The sequence below is a fragment of the Lissotriton helveticus genome, chromosome 4_1 (genome assembly GCF_964261635.1).
Source record: "Lissotriton helveticus chromosome 4_1, aLisHel1.1, whole genome shotgun sequence".
NCBI classification, from domain to species: Eukaryota; Metazoa; Chordata; class Amphibia; order Caudata; family Salamandridae; genus Lissotriton; species Lissotriton helveticus.
Genome location: NC_136063.1, coordinates 1,280,520,981 through 1,280,546,747, shown reverse-complemented (window position 1 = coordinate 1,280,546,747; position 25,767 = coordinate 1,280,520,981). Strand labels below are relative to the sequence as shown.

Genomic DNA, 25,767 nt, shown 5'->3' with positions numbered 1-25,767 from the left:
TGGTTGAAACTGATGCCTTGCTCCTCACTCAAACCTCCTGCTTCTGTGTCCACCTCCGAGCTGGAAAGTTCCATTTCCTGTCCACACTTCCTTCCTGATCATGTTCATCGGCGTCCCATCTCACTATTCTGTTGCACCTCGCCATCCTATCTTGGGACCATACATTTCCGTCACTCAATAAGGCCGCTCTGTCATATATCTCCTGAACTTGGAGTGGTTTGCTGTACTTGCTGTCCCCCTTTCTTTGTAACGTCGCCAGCTTGACTCTCACCCATTCGCCTTTCTCCAGCCCTGTGTCTCTCACGTTCCTTCGTGCGTTGTAGTGTTTGGCATATACTGTTTGCGCTCTCTCCAGATTGGCATGAACTACAGCAGGGGACCATTGGCTGGTCACTGTTTTTTCCTTCCACACTCCGTTGTCTCTCGTGAATGGGTCTCGAACCCTCAGTATCTGGAAGGGGCTATATCCTGTTCCCGTGGGTGTAATTCGGTAGGCCCATATCATTTTCCATATTTCCTTCTCCCAATCTTTCTCACTCATGATGGCCGCCTGCACCGACCCCATTACCACTCTATTGAAACGTTCTACTAGGCCATTCCCAGCCGGGTGGTAAATAGACGTGTGTTTGGATATGATTCCATTTCTCTTCATGAAGTTGGTTCACTACTCTGACGTGAACTGAGGCCCATTGTCACTTAGCATGGTTTTGGGAATACCTTCTCTCACAAATGTGTCGCTCAGGAACTTTACAACTGTCTCCGTGTCCATAACTTCTGCCACCTTCATTTCTGGCCACTTAGAGTACCTGTCTATGAGGACACATACGTACTTATGGGTCCCTTGTCCATCCAAAATCGGGCCTAGGATATCAATGGACAGTTCTTCCCACGGGTTCCTTGGGGCCTCGAATTTTCCTAGGGCTGGCCTCAAGGGCTTAAGTGTTTTGTACGCTTCTTGGCATTGTGCACACTCCCTGACATACCGTTCAGCTTGGGCATCCACGCCCGGCCACCAGTACCCTTGCTTGGTCCGTAATTTCATCTTTCCGATCCCCAGATGTCCCTCATGGAGTATCGCTAGTAATCTCGGGACCATTCCTGCCGGGGGGATGACCTTGTCTCCTCTGTATACGAACATTCCCTTGTCGCCAACTGATAGTTCTTCCCTGATTTCGTAGTACTTCCTTAGATTTTCATCCATATGTCTTTTCTCCAGCCATCCCTTCACTATGCATTCCTTCACCTCCTGTAAGCCTTCATCCTCTTTATAGGCTTCGTGCCATTCTTGGTTACTGATGACTCTTTCCTGGTCCTCCGTCAATGCCACCATTTCTCCTCCGACTTCTCGGTCTTCTGCTTCCGTCTCCATTGCTGCTGCTCTACTCAGATAGTCAGCTACTTTGTTCCGACTGCCCGGGATATACTCCACGTCATATCTGTACTCACGCAGCTTCAACGTCATCTTGGCTATCCTGGGCGTGGCGCTGGCATGTCCACTTGAGGTGAATACCTTTACTAATGGTTTGTAGTCCGTTTTCAACTGGAAGCGTGTGCCCCACAGGAATTGTCGGAATCTTGCCATTGCCCACACTACTGCCAGCATCTCGTTTTCTATGACACTGAATTTCTTTTCTGTGTCACTCAGTGTGCGTGATGCAAAGCTCAACGTTTCCACCACTCCTTGGCCTCTGTCCTGCATTAACACTGCACCCAGCCCCTTGTCACTGGCGTCTGTCGTGAGTACCGTTTGGCCCTGGGGGTCGTATCCTTGTATGGGCACTGTGTTCACCACGTCTCTCTTTACACTCTCAAACTCCTGTTGTGTTTTTTCCGTCCAGTTGAACGGCGTCTTCTCCCTTGTCAATTGCCGCATGTGGTGGGTCTTTGTTGCGAAATATTAGACGAACTTACTATAGTACTCCGCCATGCCCAAGAAGGATCTGACATTCTCTCTGTTGGCGGGGGCGGTGCGTCACAAATTGCTCTCACATTTTCAGTTTTTGGTTTGATTTCTTGTACTCCTATCTCGTGCCCCAGGTAGGTCACTGACTCCATGCCCAGGCGGCATTTTTTCCATTCCGCCGTCAGGCCCTTTTCCTCCAGTACACTCAGCACCTTGGTCAGATTGGCGTCGTGGTCTAGTCTGTCTCGCCCCATCACCAGGATATCATCGTGAAAATATTGGATGCCATCCATGTTCTTGAAAAGTTGGTGCATCGATTTTTGGAACACCGCCACTGCCGATGCCAGTCCGAATGGCATGCGGCAGAACTGGTAGCACCCAAAGGGGGTGATGAAGGACATCAGTCTCTTACTCTCATGATGTAATGCGATCTGGTGGTAGGCAGAAGTCAAGTCCATCGTGGAATACCACTTTATCCCCCGGGTCTTTGGTAGCATCTCCTCAATGCGGGGTAGGGGAAACCTTTCCACTACGATGCTCTTGTTGAGCTTGCGGAGGTCAACACACAGTCTGACCTTACCACTGGGTTTCATTACCACCACCAGTGGTGCCAACCATTCTGCACACGTGATGGGTTAGATTATGCCCTTGTTCTCTAGTTCTTGTAGCTCTTCCTGGACTGCCTCTCTTACGGCCAGGGGTATGTTCCTCACTTTGTGCGATACCGGTACCGCTCCTTCCTTGAGTACTATCTTGTGCGTAAACTTCTCAAGTCTCCCCACCTTGCCTCCGAACACCTTGGGGTACTCCTTCCACTGGTCTAGGTCCGGCCAACTGTCTGGTTCGGTGAGCAGTATCTGGACCTTTCCCCCCGGGTCTAGTTTGATACCCAGGTCCCCTTGATCCAACCAACCCAAGACTGATGGTCCCTTCTCCGAGACGTACAGTTTGCAGATGGCTGTGTGCCCCCTAAATTCGAACTTCAACGGCCTGAATCCTGCCATGGGTATGCGGTCTCTGTTGTACGTGACCGGGCGAATGTCTAAACGCTCCAGTTCCGGTCCCAGTGACGGCTTAAATGTCTCGTTCCATACCGCCCTCTGGACTATTGTGTATGGACAGCCTGTGTCCGCCACTATGCTGATTGGTACTCCTCCTATTGTCATATCCAGCACGGGTTTGGTTGACCTTTTGTTGTCGACACAGAGTATCTGGTCGTAGATGCATAGCACGGTGTTGTCTTCTTCGTAGTTGTCTTCCCCTTGGTCTTCCTGCTGTCTTCCCCTTGGTCTTACTGCTCTTGTTCTACAAACTTCACCATGGTCTTGGTTGATTTCCTGCGGCACACCTTCTCATAGTGTCCTACGATCCCGCAGAACAGGCATTTGGCGCGGAATGCCGGGCACTTCCTGTCGTGAGCCTCGTGCGCCATGCTCCCGCATCTGTAACAGCTCCGTTTGTTGGTTCCCACCTCTTTCCCTGGGGGTCCTGTATTGCCTTGCCATCTGTTGGGATTCTTCTGCACAGTACATTTGTACTTGCCTTCTCTTCGGGGCACCTCATCCTCTATCCTGTTCACCATTGGTCTGGCCACCGGCTCTTTCTTCGCTGCCTCAGCACACCGTTTCGCGAGTTCCGCTTTCTTGACCGTCACCATGACTTCCTTCAGCGTGGTGTCTCCACTTGCCCATAGCTTCTCCTGCACAGCTTTGCTCGTGGTGTGCATCACGATCTGATCCTTGATGAACTCATCCTGGAACGCAGCATACCTGCACGTGGAGGCCAATTTCCTCAATGCCGCCACATATTCTTCAACTGATTCACCTGCCTCTTGTTTCCTTTGTTGGAAATTGTATCTGTCGATTGAGACGCAGACCGCTGGGCGAGAAGTGTTCATTTAATTCCTCGATGGCATGGGCGTAGACGTAGTCATCCGTGCTTGCCCGTTGCTTGGGTACTAAGTTCTTGAAGACCCCGAGTCCCTCTGGGCCTAGGTTAAGTAGTAGTATTCGTCTCTTCCTCTGGCTTGTAAATTTCTCCTCATTTTCATCCTCCAGTACTTCTATAAAGTTGTCTATATATTCTCTCCAATCCTCCCACCGAATGAGGGGTTCCCCTGGTTTGGGTAGGAATGGAACCGGTGCCATAGCTGAAGATGTCTGTGCACACATCCTCTCGCGCTTTTCTGGGGGGCTAGTCCCACTGTGGTTCTTGGGGCTGCCTGGCGAGTCGTCCTCCTCCTGTTTCTTTGGTTGTCTCTGGGGGCTCTTATTGTCTTCCCCTTCGTCTTTCCCCGGATTCGCCAGCTCTCCAGCCCTTGGGGTGTAGGGTTAGTGGGGTCCTGTGCTGTCTTGCCCCCTCCTTCCGAGCCCTCTCACCTTGTGTGGTGGCTGTGTGGCTACTTAGCACGTGGGTGGGCTCTGCCACGCTCTCTGATGTCCTTGTCCAGTAATAGTGGGAGGTTTGACGAGCACGTGGTGTTGTTTAGGTTGTGCTCCTGCCCTGAGGCTCAGTGGTCGATATTGCCTGTGGTTCGTTTTTTCATCATTTTTTTTTCCGTATTTGCCATCACCTCCTCGTCGCCATTGTAATGATGGTTCTCGCTCCCGAAATAATGGCAGGAGCCGTGGGTACCTTTTAGGTCTTTATTGCGATTATCGGCATCAGAGAGCGCCGAGCCGCAAGTCTTGCCGGCTCCGACACTCGCGCTCTTTCTCTGTGGGCTGCGCGCGCATCCCATCATGGCTGCGGGCGTGCCGCGTCATCACCCGGCTCACGCCAGCTAGAGCGCCAACTCTACAAAGTTGATAGTGTATTTAGGTGTTGTACCTTTTACTCTTGTAATATCGGAAAACCCCTCTCCTCAGCACCCTGCCTTCTTTTACTGGTTGCCCATGTTTCCCCCTTGTCCTTTTACTTTCCATGTCCAATATTGGAACACGCATAGTCAAGCCCATTAGGAACATATCAGTAGGGTGAAGGAAGCACACAACAGAAAAATAGCTGAAAAAAACAATAGTTCATGTCCTTGCTAAAAATCATAAAAGAAGTCGGAAGTCTTTGGTTACCTCCATCACCTCAGTCAAGTGCATATTTCCGAATAATCAGAATGTTAGTCATAAAGAAGTAAAGAAGAAAAGTGATGCTGAGGTTGAAATGTATATACCAACCAACGCATCTCTCTCGATTGTAGTATTGGGTATTAATCATAGGTCTCAATTTAAAAATATTCTGAAAAGGAATCCAGGTCTTAAAGGAATAAGATGGGTCTGGTTTTGCCAGAACAACCCATAGAACATTACTCGTATGTTTCGAAGGGGAATCGTAGATGAATATTTTTCATCTCAATTCATAATTTAGAGTTATTTATACTCTGCAGTTGTCATTACCCCTTAAACTAGAAGCTAAACTAGGGATTGCAACTGGCCCCTATGGACTAATACGCTGGGTTACACCAGAACACTGGCTAATTATTTTTATTCATTAATTGCCTAGGTGGCAAATTACTTATTGTAACTGCTGACATCACTACCATAACTCTTAATTGGAAAACATCAAACAATCATTATTTTCGAGAAGTGGTCCAATATCCCTTTCTAGTTTGCATTGAAGGTAAAAATACATGATAATTAATCCTTTTAAGTTTAAATTGTTTAAATTTATTTTAGTGCAAAATAAAAGGGAATGCCGAGTTCAAAACCTTATTCAGCATTTCATAGCCCTGATTTAACAAATGTGTGCATATTTTGCTTTAACAAATCTAGCAGAGAAAGTATATGTTGAATTTGTATACATGGATTTTTCCCCCGTATACTTACTTCCTCCTCTTCCATTGTAGGTTTATCTCTGTCTACAATTCGGCATAATATAATCCGGATTGATTTTTTTTAATATCGATAGGTGATTCCACAGTACAATTGTTATTTTTTGGCCTGATACAGTTGTTTGTAAAATTGATGCGACGTTACTAGCTCATATTATGAGATTTGTCTGTTTCCTAACTACTTGTTATTAGAAAATTTAAGCATTGTAATCCTAAAAAGAATGTCCTTAAAAGCAAGGTAACGAGTTAGCCACTTTTCTATTACTAAGATTTCTATTTGCGAGAAAGCCCCACAAATGTTCTTACCATTGTTTGAAACAGCTGGATAGCGAATGTGGACTCACAATTATCAGATACTGATCGAGCAGGGATCAAGGCGCTAGATCACTGCATCTGTCTCATGAAATGTTTAGGCAGGAGGTCGCATTTATGCTCTTTAGAGCCCCTATACCAGTGAGTCCTTGATGTGAAGCCGCAAGAGGCTGTTGCGCTGGGGTAACTGAGAATTGGGTCGCCAATGGCTAAGTTTTGGACATGCCCTTCAAAGAAGGCACGTATGCACAGAACGTTATATGGCAGTAGTGGCTGAGTTGTCCTTCTCCCTCTTCCAACCTTTGATACCACACACAGCTCATATCAGAAATAAACTAAATCCTATGTCTCTTATTTATAGTGGCTTACACATTGTCATAAATGACTTTCACAAGAGCCTCTCGAGCTGAAAGAGGGAAGAGCAATCATTTAGTGTTTTTCTTTTTTTTTGGCAGGAGTTCTATATAGCGCGAACTAGACCCGAAAGTATCAGAGCACTTTACATGAGCACCAGTTGTGTTGCAGACGGGCACATTCATTGTTAGGCACAGGGAGATTATTTGCCCAGAATCACGGGACGTTAAGCGTTCCTGACAAGACTTAACTTGGTTCCCCAGCTTCCAGATCGACTCCCCTAGTAGTAAGGCCACATCCTCTCCCTTAAATGAAACATATAATACCAAAGGCAGTAGGGCACGTTTTGTTTAGGTTCAGGGCGTAAGACTGCAGAGATGTTGAAAAAGGTCCCACAACTCGAGGCATCGAGATGGGTAGGGTTAGTGTGGTGCAAGTGGATATCCTATAGTTGGCGGCCCTGAATGATAACTTTGCTTGCAGTAGTGTAGATCTGGTAAAATGTAGGAGGCGCAATCACTACCAACTATACTCTGTAGAGTACATGCAAGTTCACTATGAATGTAATGCAAAACTTGTGAATTTGATTTATATTTCTCCATTATGTTAGAATTTTTAGTTGTCTGATCATCATGATATTTGAATTTCTGAAAAATGCTGGGCTGGAAAAGAAAGCTATTTGTATCCATGGATATCCAGTATTGATAAGTGGTATTGAACCATAAGCGTCAGTGGCACAATCCACAGCACCGGTAACCTGATGATGCTGCAACATGAAATTACTTGTTTGATTTCCCCTCAAATTAGACACCTCTTTCTATTGATCATGTAGAAGAGCTACATAATTTGTAACGGAACGTGTATGCATTTATTTAAGGTTCTGGCTTAATTTTATTTTGTTAGCTTTGCCAAATCTTCATTTGACCAATGTTTTATGTTGCTGGAACTTCCTTTGTCTTGAAGGGCATACATCAAATATGTACTTGAAAAAGCTTTATTCGAGTTGTACACTCATAAAAGCACACACATATAAATTACATACATTTCTTAAAAACATCAAACAATCTATTACACTTAGTTAATAATTAAAAAATACATAGTACACAAACATAAAAAATTATTTGTCAATTGGGATTAATATAAGCTTTTTCATACAATGCAGAAACTACATGCATGTTACAGTATAGAAACCTCCGCGTTACGGACCATTCCCGGGTTTATACAATAAAACTCATAGCATACATGTTATCCGCGTTTTAAATTTAAAATTCATATATATCTCCCAGTTGCTATCTACAAATAAAAATCATACACAGGAAATTGGGAGGATGTAGAATTCAGAAAGTACTGGTAGCTAGAGCCCTCCTCCTTAAGGACCACGCCCACCCCAAATATTTGACAGTTCCGACTACAAGGAACATTTCAGTGGAAGAACAAATAATTCTTAGCCCCTCAACACCACTTAGGACACCGAGATTCCTACAAACTGGGGCCAGCCAAGATTTCCTTGGATTTACATAAGCCACACATGAGAATAGAAAATGTGCGATGCTTTCATTGGGGGCCCCGCATGACGGGCAACACGCACTGCCTCCAGTCTTCCAACTGGACGTCATACACCTCAAGGGGAGAGAGCCTGCCCTTAACTGGAAAAATAGTTTCCTGTCTGTTGGGGAAGTTATAGTATCCCAATACTTTTCTAAGGATGGCTGATGTTTAATTTCCATGAATCTACCCCCCAAGGATTCCGAGGTTACGCTTCTCCAAAGTTTTTGATCAATGTGGTTCCAATATAGTTCTTTAATACTGGATTTACTGGGGAATACTTCCCCTAGGGGGTTTTCCCACAGTTTGGAGAGCCCAAGCTCAAAAAGAGCATCTCTTAACATTTTTAGCCATGCGATTTTATGGAAAACATCAAGTTTGGCTAATGCTAAGAACCCCTCGGCGTAGTGTCTTATTTCCACGGTTGTCCATAAACGTCTCCAATAAAGGATAGGCCTCAGTCGGGCACGATCGGTAAGCGATCTTCTACCTAAGTCTAAACCAAGCGGTATAAGTGGGGTGCTTTGAGGGAGACTAGTTATCCCTCTCAGAAACCTGTTCTCAGATCTCTGAAGAGTGGTGAGACTCTCAAAGCCCCAGACTTCAGCCCCGTAAAGGGCTGCGCCCAGGGCCTTTGCGTCATAAACCATGAGAACAGGTTTTATGGGCCTGGTTTTAGATTTTATTTGCTCAACCCTGAGTACACCAGAAATCTGCTGGTGTTTCAACACCGCCTTCTCTATGTGTCGTGTCCAACCCGGTTTACTTGATATCTCGACCCCGAGATACGTGAAAACATCTACCGACTCAAGCTTGATATTGTTCAAAGAAACATTGGGTCGAGAATGGCACTTTTGCCCAAAGGCCATCAGCTTAGTCTTGTTTACATTAACCTCTAGGCCCCGTTCCTTGCAAAATGAGTCGAAAATGTTCAAAGCTCTCTGGAGGCCCGACGGGGTTTTGGACACGATCAGGGTGTCGTCAGCGAACATCAGAATAGGGACTCTGATGCCCGCTAACGAAGGTGCATCGACCATTGCGTCCAACATCCTGTCCACAATGCCATTAATGAACAGGGAGAACAGCAGGGGTGCCATAGCACATCCCTGCCGGACCCCCCGCTCAACTGGGAAGTTAGCAGTGGATTCCCCATTCCTCCCCCACTGAACCTTTGCGTAGTTACTTTCATGCAGACGCATTATCAGCGTGAGCAAATCAGGTGGGACCCCTAATTTAAACAGAACCTCCCACAGCGTGCGCCTGGGCACCAGATCAAAGGCGGCCCTGAGATCTACAAATGCTACATAGAGCCTGCCTTTGCCCAGGAGTACAGTCCCCCACCGCAGCATGGTGAAGCGAAAGATTTGGTCGACCGTACTGGTTGCACGTCTGAATCCTGCCTGGTAGGGGGATAACGCATTGTTATCATCTACCCAGGCCATAAGTTTGTCGACCAGCATCTTCCCCACCACTTTTTGCATGGTGGCCAACAAACTTATTGGTCTATAATTTACTGGTAGTGACCGATCGCCTTTCTTAAAGATCGGTATTATTATTGCCCCCTTCCATATATTTGGGATTTTAGCCCCTTTCGCTAGGCCATTTCCCAACAAGGTCGCATAATTTGCCCACTGGGCCTTGTCGTGTTTAAAGATATCTGAGGGGATTCCATCCAGCCCGGGGGCTTTCCCCCCCTGCAAGCTTGCTATTACGTGTTCCGCATCCTTGCATGAAAATAAGTCACCCTTACAGAATATCATAGGGATTGGTTCTATGGCCATTAGATCCCTGCTCTCAGCATACTGGGGTTTAAAATACTCGACCCACAATGCCTCATCGACATTGTTGTCGGGTTGGTTAGAGACGCCCCCTCTTCCCCATTTCACGGTTTTCCAGAAAAGCCTGGAATCCTTCTGCCCTGAAGCAGCGAGTAGCTCCTCCCAATACTCCTCGTCCCACAACTTCTTGGCCAGGCGGATACTATCATTATAGTGTTTCCTACTGGCGCTAATCATAGCCCTAACTCTGCTTTTAAGTGCTCTGCCCAACTCCAGTCTGGCTACCCTGCACTGCTTGTTGAACCAGGACGCCATAGTGATTGGCGCTTTTCTGTTATACTTTACTGGCTTGGTAAAGTACGGTTTTATCACAGAAAAGAAGGTGTCGTGTATATCAGTTAATTCTACCGAGTCTGGTATTACAGGGTCAGCTTTTGTCATGGCAGCAATAGCATTAACTGTCTCCAATTTAATGGACTCCAAAGAGGACAAATTGGCCAGGACATACGGCCATCTCACCCGTCTTAAGTCATTAGTCATGACAGGTACATTCCCATTACCTGAAACTAGATTAGTTCGTGCGGACCTCCACCATGAGTGGGAGACACAAAGGGGGTTATGATCACTTTCTACTCTCCCCACAATTTCCATGTCACCCACACCACACCATAACTCAAAACTACAGATGACGTAGTCGATCCTACTTTTGTTATGCCCATTATCGAATGTGCAATTGCCACCTTGGTCGCTTTTTGTCCTGCCATTAAGAGCCCTCAAACCATACTCTAGACATAGCGCGTTCAACAAAAGAATATCTTTTGACCACCGCTTCACAGGTACGAGGTTTAGATTTGGGATGCCCCAGAGGGCATCTTCCTCCATTCCTATTGGGTGTGCAGTATTTTCTAGAGGCTCAAATGTCCTATTCAAATCGCCAGCCAAAATTACTCTGTTTCCAAGTGACTGGGAATCAAGGGAGGCGGATAAGACCTCTAAGGTGGCAGAATTCCCAAGACTCGTGCCCCTGGCATATATATTGTAAATGTCTATCACGCCACCCTTTCCTACAGATAACCTTAATAATTGTATGTCCTTGCACCCTAGATCAATCACTTTTATTTTGACCTTTGAATTTTGCTTGATCCAAATTGCGAGGCCACCCATGGGTCTGCCCCTGGGGCCTCTCGTAGCTGGTATACAAAAATTTAAGTAACCTGGGAAAAATATTGGGTCACAAGCCCACGTCTCTTGGAATAGGCACATTTCGAATCCATTTACAAAGTCAATCCATTGCTGTGACAATAATCTAGTCCCCAGCCCCGCTATGTTCCACGATAAAAAGTTCTCCAGGGTATTTTCGATACAAGTCCCCTTTTCAATAGATACCATAGGCAACAAATCAACTAGCGTCCTACAATCACAGTTCTCTCCAACGACAATATCTATACAATTAGCAACTATTCCCTCCTTGATGCTAAGAGTGGTTGGGATAGCTAGTTCACCCACATAGCCCACGGGACTTGCAATAATACTCCCATCACCCATATTCTCTATTTCCGAGGTTAAACTCATTTCATCTTCATTATTTGACATTTTTCCGCCAGTGTTACTTCCCCCAACCCATTCCCCCACCGGAGGCGATTGGACATCTGGGCTCTGTCAATATCCCCACCTCATCTGTCCCTGCCCATTCTGTGGGATACATGCCGGTATATAATACTTGTTTGTACTTGCGGTGGGCACAGCCATGGGACCAGCCTCTACCCCAATCGGAATAACAGATCTCGGGTACTCCCAACAACCCCCTGACTGGGTGACAGGTCTCGGGTAGAAGAAAGTTAGGTCCACAACCCCAATCCCTCCAATACTAATATTCCATCCTGGTCCTGTTATCAGCCCCACAACCCTAGGATCCTGAAAATTAATTATGATACACTCACCCCCCTGCTTTTTTAGGGTGTTCCCTATCCAGTTGACTCTTCTTGCCCCAATTATCAGGCCGTCCACTCCCCCTGGCAGAGGTCTATTGACACGAAGCCAGTGCATGGCTTTGTTTTTTAGCATGTCAAAGGTTTCTTTTTGACCCTCCATTAGGGGTGGGACATTAGTGAGTATGGCCACATATGGGTAGGAGTCCGGGGTGAGCTGTACTGGAGGAGTCTTAGCCAGGAATTTAGTTATATGGGGTTTTGTGGGTGCTTGCTCCGGGGGAGCACGGCAATGTATAAGGGTGTTTTCCACTGCCGCAACAGTATTGGTCCTATTCCCAATGCTAGGGGCCTCCCTCGTGGGACCACTACCCACTCCTGTATTAGTCGTGGGCCCCACCTTGTTCCCAGTGCCATTACTGGAGGGCGATTTACCATTTCCTGGCCTTTTGGCCATGGTTTTCCCCTGCCCGATCGGCAAAAACGTGGTATTTTTTCTAGTTGTGGTGGGTGGGGTTTTTACACTAACATTACAACTCCCATTAACATTGTTAGAGGATTTAGTGTTCCCACTGTTAGTGCTAATTTTAGAGGGAATTGTATTGGATACATTCTTACTGTTCACCCCTTTGGTTTCCTGAGCAGGGGTGACACTTACAGGCGGGGATTGCAAATCCACCAACACAACTTCCTGGTCTTTGATAGCTAACTGTGGGGGTTTCCCATTCTCACGCAATCTATTTCCAGACTTGATTAAAGATTTAATGGAAAAGAAATTATCCAAGCTAGCTTGCTCTAGATGGTCAAGTTGGTCGGCTAGCTTTTGGAGTCTAAGCTCAACAGGGTGTAAAAGGGAACGCATTATTTTCCCCACTTCTACCAGGAAATCATGATTAGGAGAGGGTAACCCCGGGGGTTCTGAAAAAATAGGATCATTGGCTGGGACTGCCAAGTTTGCAGGAGGCAACAGAATTATTGGGTCCACTTCTAGTTGGACTGCAACTTCCTCCCCCCTCGGCATTACTACTTCATTCTTTGCGGGGGCATGGCTTAAGGATGATTTAGAACCCAGCTTCCTATGCTTTCTCACAGGTTTTTGTGCTTGTGCTTTTTTGACAGTAACTCCCCATTTCCTTTTAACACCAGGCTTGGGTTTAAGCATATCCACATGCAAACAAGATTTTTCATGAACTACATTTTCTTTAGATGAATGACTGAGTGCATCAGGGGGCTCAACAGACAAACCAGTTCCTGCAGTGACTGCTGGAGGGGTATCAACTAGCTCAATCAGGGGGGGTATGTCAAATAGTAAGTCCTGGGTGACAGGTAAAACAATAGATGACAATGGTGTAACCAGCGCAGGAAAGTTTAAACCTTGGTTTTTTTCAGGCGGGTTTTTCAAAAGCTCTATCGAGAGCCTACGCCCAGCTCGTCTTTCCGCCAGGGCAATCTCTTTGTCAATATCCTGTGGCAAACGTTTGAAATAAGAGTCAAGAGGGCCCATGACGGCCGGTTCTAAGTCTGACATTGATGGCAATAATGTGGAAGTACTTGTTGTGCCAGCCATAGTATAGAGAGCTCCCCTGCAAAAGTATCAACAAGTCACGTATCGACTAGTATATTAAACGGTGGAACAATACCTGGGAATCTAGATGTTAAAGGGGTGGCCCAGCCCGGCCTCCAGCGGCCCCGGACGGCCACAGACGGTCCCGCCCTTGTCCCGGGCTTCTCCCGCGCGCTCCCGCGCAGCGGGGATACAAGGGGCTTAATGTAGAATGAGGTCGCTAATAGGTGAAGGGGGGGGGAGTGGTCGGGGAGAGCGGCCCAGGTGGAACAGATCAGGCAGGCAGCGGGTGCTCCTGGGATGTGTAGTCCCAATTGAGCGCGCACACTCGCACTCGCTCGCAGCCCCGACAAGTAGACTTCCCTCAGCGTCCCCTTTCCGATGGCAGCAGGCAAGCCTCCCAACGCAGCGGGACCCGCGGAGCGGGTTCCGCAAGAAGTAGGTGAATGGCAGCAATCCTCAGCAGGTCAGAAACACAAGTACAGCGAGGCGTCCCACTCGCCAGGTCCAAAGGTGCAGATGATAAATGCTCCGTGTAGGGGGGAGGGGTCGGGGAGAGCGGCCCAGGTGGAACAGATCAGGCAGGCAGCGGGTGCTCCTGGGATGTGTAGTCCCAATTGAGCGCGCACACTCGCACTCGCTCGCAGCCCCGACAAGTAGACTTCCCTCAGCGTCCCCTTTCCGATGGCAGCAGGCAAGCCTCCCAACGCAGCGGGACCCGCGGAGCGGGTTCCGCAAGAAGTAGGTGAATGTAGGTGTAGGTGAATGTAGGTGAATGGCAGCAATCCTCAGCAGGTCAGAAACACAAGTACAGCGAGGCGTCCCCTGAGTGGTATCTATTTAATGCTCAAGTATTCCGATATGGTTTGTGTTGAAAGTCTTATACCGAACATCTATCTAGAACGCTTCTCACTGCCAAGTAACGTGCTCTAAACTCTCTTCATGCTTGTTGTAAATGTACATATCTGAGTTGATAAAGCACCATCTTTGTATTTCTCACTTGGATTCTATTTTCACAGTTAAGAAAGCCTGTAGATGGCAACCTGGAAGAGTTCTGGGTTGATTTCAACATTGGAAGTCAAAGCATAACTTTCCTTATAGATAATGCAGCGGTAAGGGCAACTTATTTATTCCTCTAATCAATGTGGTTCTGAGTGAAAAACCTGATTTTTAGGTTTAGACCTGGGCTTGTGAAATCTCTTGTATTTAATATATCTTTAAAGGGGGTTCTTATCAGTTCCCATAGACTAATTACTGTGTTCATTTGCTTCTCTGTGGAACTTTTTTTGTTAATTTCCCCTGGCTGCATGCATCTACCGGAGACGTCGTTTCCCACGCATCCATTTCAACGTGGTACTATTACATCGTGATTTTCACTACGCAAGTCGTTACACCGACTTTCACTGGAGAGCGCTGTTGACTAAGGAATAGTGTCAATTACTTTTTCCAACATCTTCCCTACTGTATGTAGACTGGAGTTGGAATAGTAATTCACACTATTCATAAATCCAGCGCCCCACTAGCGCAAGCGTTGTGAAAACCACGATCTAACAGACCGCATTGTAATGGCCCTCGTTGTATCGTCATACATCCCGCATCTATAATACTTTTACTAACGCTGTTCAGACTGTTTAAGTGCCATTGACTGTCAAGGTAAGATCTCATCCCATTTTAAAGGCAGACAGCTGCTGGAATACTTGCTTTTTATTACTTAGTTGAGTAGAGCAGATTCTTTGACCTTAGAACGTTTGTGGCATTTCCAATTCATGCCTCAGTACCTTTCTTTGCACTTTGTAGACGTTATCTGATTGATGTTTTCAACGTAATCAGTTTGGTCATTATGATCAAATTCTAAATTTTGTAAAAAACATTGCACATAAAAAGAAAAGTTACAAGAGCTATGATATATTTTGTTACTGAACAGGCAGTCACAAGTGCGGTTAGTGCTTGGGTCATGATTTGAATGTTGCAGCAGACACAGTAGCCCCAGGTCCAAAAGCTCTAGGCACCCTACTAAACACAGAATATTGCTATATTTTACAACTAAACAGGCAGTCAGTCACAAGTGCAGTTATCTTTCAGGCACTAGGGTCATGATTTGAATGTTGCAGCAGGTGCAGTAGCACCAGCCCTAACGTTTTCAGAACGCCTCTAAAGACATAATATTGCTATATTTGACTGCTAAAAAGGCAGTCAAAATTGCAGTTACCTTGCAGTTAAAAGATTTTGATTTAAATGGTGCAGCAGGTCCAGTGGCACTGGGACCAAAAGCTTTAGGTACCCCAATAAACCCAGATTGCTACAATTTAAAACTAAGCAGGCAGTCACAAGTGCCGTTACCTTGCAGTCAACAGTCATTATTTCAATGGGCTGCAGGTGCAGTGGCACGAGGACCAGAAGCTCCAGGCACCCGACTAAACACCAATTATTCCTATATTTTGCTACCAAACAGCCAGTCATAGTGCAGTTATCTTTCAGAAAACAGGGGCATGATTTGAATGGTGCAGCAGGTGCGGGCGCACTGGGCCCAAAAGTTGTCAGAAGTCCTCCGAACACATAATATTACTAAGTTTGACTACTAAACAGTCAGTCACAAGTGCAGTTACCTTGCAGACAATAGGGTCATGATTTGAAAGGTGCAGCAGGTACATTGGCACTGGGCCCAAAATGTGTCATGCCAGTCTCCAAACATCTAATATTGCTATATTTTACTACTATACAAGCACACACAATTGCAGTTATCTTACAGCTACATGGGGCTTGAATTGAATGGTGCAGCAGGTGCAGTAGCATCGGGGCCAAAAGATCTAGGGATGTCACTAAACACAGAATATTCCTAAACTTTGCTACTAAACAGACAGTCACAAGTGCAGTTATCTAACAGGCACCAGGCCACGATTTCAATGATGCTCCAGGTGCAGTGGCATTGGGGCCAACAGTTGTCAGAACTCCTCTAAAACCCAAATATTGCTTTTTTTAACCTCTAAATAAGCAGTCACAAGTGTAGTTACCTTGCAGGCACCAGGGCCATGAATTCAGTGGTGCAGCAAGCACACCAGGTTTAGGACCCCCTCTAAACCTCAAATATTGCAATATGTTACTACTAAACAGGCAGTCAAAAGCATGATTATGTTACAGGCAATAGGATCATGATTTGAATGGCGCTGCAGGTTCAGTGGTACCAGTGCCAAAAGGAGTCATAATTCCTCTAAACCCCAAATATTACCATATAATTTACTACTAAACAGGCAGTCACGAATGCAGTGATCTTGCAGGCACTATACCACTAGTAACAGTACAATATATTGCCTTTTTGTACACAAACAAGTCATAACACTTTAACAGACTGTATGTAACTTATGTTGTACAACTACTCAACAAGCTTCAAATAACAAAAAGCAGTTTAATATTAATCACATCGGCGAAACATAATGCATTTACCAATGCTTGTTAATTTTACATTCCCTTAGGGTACCCTTTGGGATACAGTCACATTGGCAAAGGATGAAGTCAATGTTTACAGCTTGAAAGGTAAAACTGCGTTACATTTTGTTTATCTGCACTAAGGTAGTAGCAAATTTTGGACTTGAAAGGAGGATTAAAAGGTAGGAGGAAGTCTTATTTAAATTATTTTTGCCAGTGTTTCTTTCACTTACATGGACTGCACTCCCACATGATACCCATACCTTTTAGCTAGTCTCCAGCTTTCAAGCAAATGATTCATAACTCATTTTATTATTTTCAAACTGAAACTGATATGGCCCCCATAAGGCATTTTGTATTTCTTCAAGAGGTCATTTATCTACAACACCCCATCAGTCACTTTTATTGTTCAAATTGGTGTATATAATTGTGTTTAACAATTTGCCCCACCCCACAACTATGTTGAACTGGGATTGCACCCTGAGTAGCTAGTCCACTGATCACCAACATGTGCACATTTTCCGTTCAGGGCTCTTGATAGCTTGCTTCCTTAACCTATATTGTCTCATTTTGATGTCGAAAAGTGCTGGTATTTCGTCCTTTTTCTGTTTCAGTGTTTCATGATCAAACTTTGGATATTTTATTCATAGTTACAAAGGGCAACTTAATTGAATGACTTCACTTAATCTTTTGGGTTACTCTATTAGCAGAAAAATATCCACCAACATTCTAGTTGGATGTCATTTTTGCAGATCCCCCTCCACAAATAACCTTGCACATTTCAAATTTTAGCTGGAACAACCTATTACACGTTTCACCATCGTCTTGATATTTGCTGATATATTCAGACAAAAATATATTGTCTAATATTCCATATTATTATTATGTAAATCGTATCATCAATATGTTAAACACAAGCAAAAGCAGAGTGTGAAGAAGGACATTGTAGGCATCTTATTTCACCCAATAAGCATTCAAGAATGGCAAAAGCGCAAATAGTAAGCAGGGAGTATGTGGAAGAAAGGATGTAAATAAAATGTAATGCTCTTGAAGTGAATGTGAATTATAAGAACCATAGAATTAAAACCTCTTGCCCAACTTTTAAAAGAGGGTTGACCACTGGCAACATTGACTTTATTTTTCTGGACTGTGTGCTGTGGCTCTTCCGAAAAGATATGGAGGTAATGGACACAATGGACAGTGACCACCATGCACTGAGTACTAAATTCCAAGCTAGACCATTCTTGAGTCAAAACATGTCCTCTAAAACCATATTAAATTTGATGGGAATAAGCAATAACAAAAGGAACGTTAAATGGGCAACCGCTGCAGCAAATATCAAGGTCCAGACCAAAATCTATAACCTCTATGTGAAGAAAATGGCCCTCTCAAAGCTGAGTGACATGACCAAGGTAAAATATGTGGTTCTCCATTGCGATATAATAGAAAAACTGAACAAAACTTTTGTAAAAGAGGGGCAACGGGGACATCACCCAAAAAATCCCTCCAGCCGATATTCCAGAGAATGTCGATATGCAAAAACCATGCTACTAGATGCTGTATAAAAGGGTAACTGCACAGAAATAAGCAATGCAAGAAGGTGCCCTTCAGAACAGGGACAAAAGGCTTTTTGGAAACTAGTATCTGTTGGCTCACGCACAATAGAGGACCATCTTAAAGTAGTGGTCCAACCGGAAGCATGGATGGCTCATTATAGAGATCTCTATAGGGCGTGGCCCAAGGATAAGCCCTATTAAAGGACGACTTTGTTTTAACCCTTATTAAGAAAACTATGGAAACTAAGTAAATGGTGGCCTTGACCTAGAAGATACATCCCAGGCACTAAAATTGATGATGAGGGAGAAAGCTCCCGGCCTTGATGGCGTTCCTGAAGACTTATAATTATCTCTACCTGAAATTTGGATTCTCTGTCTAAATGTGTTGAGCAATGACTTCATGAGGGGGAGGACATTACTTGGAGGTGTTATCGTTCCAATTTTCAAGAAGTGAAGGGATATCCCAGCCAACTGCAGACCTACAAGCCTAATTAATGACAGCCCAAAACAGAAAGTTTTTGTAGGCAGGTTTTGTTAGTACTCCAAATATGGAGATCCGACCACTATATCCTTGTGCACACCCAGGCACGCTTTAGGAATAAGATCACTCCCTCGACCAGGTCTTCTGCTTCAAGACGATATGTTGAAAGTATGTCTTGAGGTGGGACCATCCATATGTTGCTTTCATAGATACAAGGGTGCCATTCAACATTGTTCTGAGAGAAAATCTGTGGAGGGTTTTGGAAGCTTATGGTATCCCTATGGATCTTCTATGGATTTTGAAGACTCTACATGCTGAAACCTTTGCCCAAGTAAGATAGAATATGGGAAGAGACCCCACATCTGGGATACCAGTAAGTTGTAGAGTCAGACAAAGTTGTCCCATTGCACCAACACTTTTTTAGACTATATGTTAATGGTGCAATTGAGTGGTTGGGACAGTGCAACCGTGATGCCCCCAAATCAGCAGATGTTAGTGTCCCCCTCCTTATGTTTGCCAATGGCAAGCTCTTTATAGCCAGAACATCGACTGGCCTCCTATCAGTGGTCCATTGTTTTGTAACATTTTGTACATCAAGAGATCTAGAAATAAATTCCACAAAGTCCAAATTTATGGGATTGAACCCCCATTGGTAAGATGACGATAGAGGGGATTCCATTGGAACAAGTAACATGTTTTGACCACTTGGGAGTAAGACTGGCGGACAATCTGACTTGGGTTGCACAAATCAGGAAAAGTAGACCCATTCTTCCTCAAAGGGCATTGGCAATTGGGAAGAAATAGAAGGATACTTCTGGGGGTTCCATGGCTCCAGTTCTCGAAGTATATAGAACTACTGCCATGGCAGCAGGCACTTACGGTGCTGAAGTTTGGGGCTACGCTAAAGCATCTCTGCTTACACAGATCAAAAATAAGTTAATCAAGATCCTATTTAACCTACCCCTGAGCACCCCTCATATCTCTAAGATTTGATTTAGTGCTAAATTAAAATTCATCTGGTAGCAACCTGAAAACCATTATTGTCTTGGTTGTGCCTTTTGGACAACCTTGGATTTGACACCCTATAGTAAGGCTTTGCTGGAGCTGATTAAACTTGATAGACAGATGCGCCCTAATTGGCTCAGGCAAAAAAACACTTGTGTGAAATGGTTAAATTTGAAGATGTTTGGAATTCCCCAGCAGAAATGAGTAAAGGTGTTTCTCTAAAATTAAAATAAGCTTATTAGGAGTGCATCTTGATGCTGATCTTCGAGCCATAGTCGAATATAATTTGCCAGTTTCAGGCTAAATGTTTATATCTAAAGTTTAGAATTGGTATATTGCTAATAAGAGTTTTGGCATCAAAATGGAATAAAGGGGGCTGCTCACCATCTTACTGTCCACACTGCCCATTGCTCCAGGAGATGATGGAACACTTCTCGTTTTGCCCAAGGTACACACTGCCCCATAGGAGGTAAATTATTGCAGTATGTAAGCTTATTGGTGCGATTCACTGTTCAGAAGTCCTAAGGATACTAGACGCAACACGAAGGAGGAAGTTGTGTTTGTGGTCTGCCGGTTTTTATCTTGGGCTTGGAGGATTAGATCTAAACAAGTCTCCACTTTGGCCACTTAAAATGATGTACACGCTTTGTGGGGCAGAATAGTGGCTTTTTTTAAAATCTTGACTATGCACTTAAGTTTTAACTATTTAGGTATTCTAAATCAACAATTAGAATACTCCTGTGTTGTTTTGCGCGATATGAAATTTTTTTCAGGAGCTGCCTTTGCACTTCATATTTGATGCTGCTGAAACCAAACTGTATTTGCACTTTATTCTGATGCCTTTGGCTGATATCATTATGATTTTTATGTTCTTCATATTGCACTCTATGAAAAATAATGCTTCGAATAATTTTTACTCATGAGTATGTCTTGCACTGTATTAGACTTATCTGGCTTAAGATACTCTGCAATTTGCGTATGTAGTAGTTTACTGTGATCTCAATGTTAGTGTATACTTTTTGTGTCACAAACTGTTTTAATTATGTCTATGTATTGGTTTGAGCTGAAATAAAGTATTTACCACTAGAATACAAGGTAAATGTTTTCTTGTCACTGTGTAGTATCAATAAGGGATTGTATTTCTGTTGTAATATATTTACCTGAATTCATACTCTGGTAATTAGAAGGGATGGTTATTTTTCTTATAAATATTGTCCTCCAAGTATATGACAGCTATCTTCAGGCATAGCACATTTTCTATCCTTTCCTCTTTTTAGTTTTGTTGCATATGCTTACAATTAAAAATAACCATTGCACTAGTTTGCTAGACCAAATGGATTTGCTAATATTTGTTTAGATTTTTAGACAGAGACTTCAAACCGCATATTTCACACTGTTTGATATTCCCCAAGTGTCGATCTGGATCCGGAAATATTTGAGCAGTACCTCTGCTCACCAGTAGGTGACTGTGCGTCTCCACACTGATGCTGCTCAGGAAATGTGCAGGGCCTCTTTATATTGGCTAGAGAACCTACAGGCAACTAGGTTTGACTTATGGGATGGGTCCTGGAGAGAATCAAAACATTTTTGGAGTAGACACCTCACCCACTGTGTATAGACTGTTGTATGTATTCCATCAAATATATTTTTAACCGTGTGTAAATCTGATATGGAGATGTAAGCATTGTCAGTTTGGGGCCGCAAGTAATTGGTCACGTGCCTGCACAATAAATGACCATAGATTACTATTTTAAAATTGCATCTACGGTCCTGCATTAAACTAATCAATTGGTCTTTCTATTATTGATTCTAGACTTTTTCCAGGAGGAGTTTTAAAGAAGGCGTAAGCCGTAGACCTCATTTCTTTGCATGGTACGAATGAGTAGATAGGCAGGGATGCTAACATACCTGATGAAGGCCTCATACCCGCATGAACTTTAAATGATGACCGAAACATGTTGGCTTTTAAGGGGGGGATCAAGTCGTTAACACTCCAATAACCCTCCCAATAAGTTTTTAATCAGGTCTAGGGTACTCAAACAATAAAGGAATTGTTCTTGGGTTTACTTACACATTTGTTGCTTCTTTTTCTCTGAGTCCCTCCTCCAAATCAAATAGCAATTTATATAAGCACTCCCAACTTTGTTTGAGTCTGCCATGGTGGTATTATCCTACCAGGGTATGGCTAGGCGCCGATGATGAAGCATGCCACTAAACATAGTGAGTGAGGCGTCTACTCAAAATCTTTTGATTCTCTCCAGGACCTATTCCAGAAGCTAGACCTAGCTGCCTATAGGTGTTTGATATTATGATGGGGAGGACACAACTAGGTTTCCTACCCTTCACTCTGTTAAAAAAAAGCCTACATATAGGTACAACTCCCGTTTGCTGATGTCATTATCTTTCTTTACTCACTACCAAACACAGATACAGAGCTACCTCTTGTCTCTTTGAGACAGTTTTTCAATCAAATATTTACAGTGTTCAAGGCTAATGTAACCTCCTGGGATGACAGAATTCAAACCCTGCAAGGACTATTGCAAACAAATGTCTGTGACAGATCAACTTGGAATACAACAATTGTCCCTTGGGACTTATTCATTGCAAATCTCATATGAATCTGAAGTGTACAGTATCATTTAATCATCCATTTCATATTGAATAATATTAAATGAGTACATGACGCATTTTCTCTATACAGATCTCTATAATATCCTTCTATGATCTCAGTGAAATATATACAGTGTAAGAATAGTGTAAAAGTTGCAGTGCTCAAGTGATAAACCTATATACAACAAACTTCAACTAAGACACTTTACAAAACCCCCTGGTTGTCACATAATTCGCAATACTTGGAACAAACTTTAGTATCTGTTCGTGTACCTGTGTAATTTGATTACCAGCGCGGGGGGAACATCCTTTACGACGCGGATGTTACCCCGCAGTACTGTTACGACACGTCTTTTACAATGCAAGTCGTAACCACAACTTGCGCTGGAGGGCGCTCTAAGATAAGGAATAGTAGATTTACTATTCCAACACCTTCCCTGTACGTAGGCTGGTGCTGGAATAGTAAATTAAACTATTCCTAAGTCCGCACCCCTACAGCGCAAGTCGTGGTAACAACTTGCGTTGTAAAAGACGCGTTGTAACGGTACGCGTGGTAATACCACACGTTGTACCATCGTACATCCCCAGCACGGCCGTGGTAGGGGTGTCATTTTAACCCATTTTTACAGTTCGGGTCTCATCAGTACAAATGCCATCTATTGCCCACACTAGATGTGAGCATCTGAGTAGTTCCAATAGTCCTCACCTTAATGCTCCAAAATCAGATCACTTGTGGCCCACTATACTAGTTCAGGTCCCACTCAGTTGTCCAATTTAAACCTTGTTCATATTTCTTCTCCCCTCTAAGCTTCGTTCATTTGTGTAAAGCTCAAGCTCCCCTATGAATGAATGAATAAAGCATGTCTATAGCGCATGGTACTCAAAAAGAGTGTCCCGGTGCTTTTTGGTATGCCGAAGGTGAATAAACAGGAGATCGTTGACCATACGCCTGCCTAAAGTTGGAATAAAAATAATTTAAGCTCCTTTTTAAATTTAGCTTCTTCAGTGATCCATCTAAGGTAATCCAGCAGTTTATTCCACAGATTAGCTGCTTTGACAGAGAGAAGACGGATCTCTCTTCCACTGTTTCTGAAAGCGAGGAGTCACACTAAGACCCTCAGAGCTCCAGCACAACAGCCTCCCCGGACAGTAAGCCTCAACACGTTCATTTACTAATGATTACCCTTGCCCTTATGGGCAGATGGGGTTGTCTTTGTATCACTGACCCAAGTGACAGATCCTCATCCGGTTTGCCTGTTGTGGCCCAGATCGAACCACGACTCTAAGGGCTGCAGTAACTGTGCGTCGATGAAACCTAGGCCATACGATGATGTGGCACCCACCACCGTCTGAGTGAGCGAGCCTCTCAGTGCAGTAGTTTGAACTTAGTGGCACACAGCCACCAAATTGGAGGCAGGGTCTGCCGGCTTGGCTGGCTTGCTGTTGGGTACTGCAGAAGAGGGAACACTTTGCACTTCATTGTCACACTGCTGCACCTTCCACCATCCCTAGAGTGACTGATGGAGGACCATCTATCTGTCTTATGGCAGTAAGAGCAAATCATTTTGACCAAAGAGGATACTAAAAGTTGATTGCTCCAGAAGTAGGTTGTGGTTGTCATGGTTGTTATCTGCCACTTTCTGTTGCTGAAGGATGGAGGCATTTATCCTATTTTGTATCTGTACCATCACAATAACTTGCTTTTCAAGGAAAAATTGTAGATGCTCACACTGGCCCAGGTATTGGCTGCCGGTAACCCTGGAGACGGGATAGTGATTATCAACCTGTAAGACTCCTCTTTCCATATGTCTGTCCTGCTGACCCATTGGCACTATCTCCAGTTAATTTTGGAACAGTGGCATTTTAATTTCTCTGTGCTCCCCTTTTTATCTCACCTGTGCCCCTCCAAGGTTGGGAGTCCCAGTCTTCCCCTATCTGTATGAAAGACTGAAGGGGTTTGCCCCAGGCAGTTGGCAAACACCTCCACACTACAGCAAACCTCCTGTACTTGGGGTTTACTATTAGTGCTGAAGTCACACCTGACCCCCTTCTCAGACTCTCACTTAAATCGGAGTCCTTCTGGCCATGGTTTGGTTTAATGCCATTTCCCCCAGAAAGTAGAGTCCAGAACATTCAGGCTAGGATCCCAATCTTTCAGCCTGTGTCCTAGAATTCAGTGAGGTCGACTCTGCGGCTGATAGCATCTTGCTCGTCAAGCACTTTAGGTGGCTTATACTGGCTCTACAGTTGGACCTGACATCTGTAGGCCCAGCATAAAAGGGACCTCTCAGACCAAGTCTACATCTCAGACGACTGCGAAAGATCTGCAGTGATGGTTACTGGACTGTAACTGAGTCAGCTGCTGACCCCTCTCACTACGACACCCAGAATCAACAGTGAAGACCAGACCAATGTGTCACCTCTGAGTTGGGACGGCCACTCTGGTAGAGGTGTAGATCCAATGCCTCTAGTCTCCAAACAGAGGTCTGGCTTCACATCAGTCTTCTGGAGCTGAGGGCCATCCACTTGGCTTTGAAAGCCTTTTGTCCATCAAAGTGAGGCTGGTGCGGATGCTAATGGACAATACCACCATCATGTGGTATTGCCACAAGCAGGTAATTATGGGGTCCTGGTCTCTGTACTAGGAGGCACTAGGTTTCTAGGAATGGGTTGACCATAAAGGCATCTTCCTAGTGGTGAACCACTTGAAAGGATTGGGGTCACGGGCAAGGCCCTTATGTGGCTCGAGTCTTTTCTTAGCGACAGAGTTTTTAAGGTTTTCTCAGAGAACAGCTGCTCCCTTCCAGTGCCATTACAGTGTGGGGTGCCACAGGGCTCCTCCCTCAGCCCCACACTGTTTACTGTGTACATGGCGCCTCTGGCAGAGGTAGTGGCCCCCTTCGGAATCCAGTTAGTAAGCTACGCTGATGACACTCAGTTAGTTGTCTCCTTAAACCAGGTGGTATCCCTTCCAACCAATCTTTGCAGCTGCCTGGAGGCGGTTGCGAAATGGATGGACTCGTCCCATCTGAAGTTGAATGGGGGGAAAACTGAGCTGATTTTACTTGGGGGAAAAAAGCTACATTTAATAATTCCACACTGTGGCCTTCCTGTATGGGGCCTGGGCCCATTCCAAAGACCGAGATAAAAAGCCTCGGTTTCTGGCTGGATACGGAGTTGTCTTTTAAAATCCAGGCAAGAAAGACGGTGGCTACTTGCTTTGGCTTGCTGAAGACAATTCGTAAAATCCTCCCTCAGCTACCCGAAGCAGCCAAAAAAACCATATTCCAGTCCCTTATTCTATCTAGGCTGGACTATGGTAATGCGCTCTACCTAGGAGCCCCCGCTTCGGTTACCCGGCAACTCCAGGTTGCCCAGAACTCCGCAGCGAGGCTACTTACGGGTACTAGCCACCGTACATCAGCTGCACCTTCGCTGAGTACCTTACATTGGCTTCCAATAAGGGAGCGGGTTCATTTCAAAAC

At 44.7% G+C, this 25,767-nt stretch overlaps 1 protein-coding gene across 1 annotated transcript in view; it reads left to right on the top strand.

Annotated features, from left to right (window-relative positions):
• SYCP2L (synaptonemal complex protein 2 like) overlaps window positions 1–25,767 on the top strand; it is a 1,302,345-nt gene that overhangs the window by 300,520 nt on the left and 976,058 nt on the right. Inside the window, exons 12-13 of the mRNA XM_078685781.1 lie at window positions 14,227–14,319; window positions 16,678–16,738. Of these exons, the coding sequence (XP_078541907.1) occupies window positions 14,227–14,319; window positions 16,678–16,738 (154 nt within the window). The remainder of the gene's footprint in view (window positions 1–14,226; window positions 14,320–16,677; window positions 16,739–25,767) is intronic.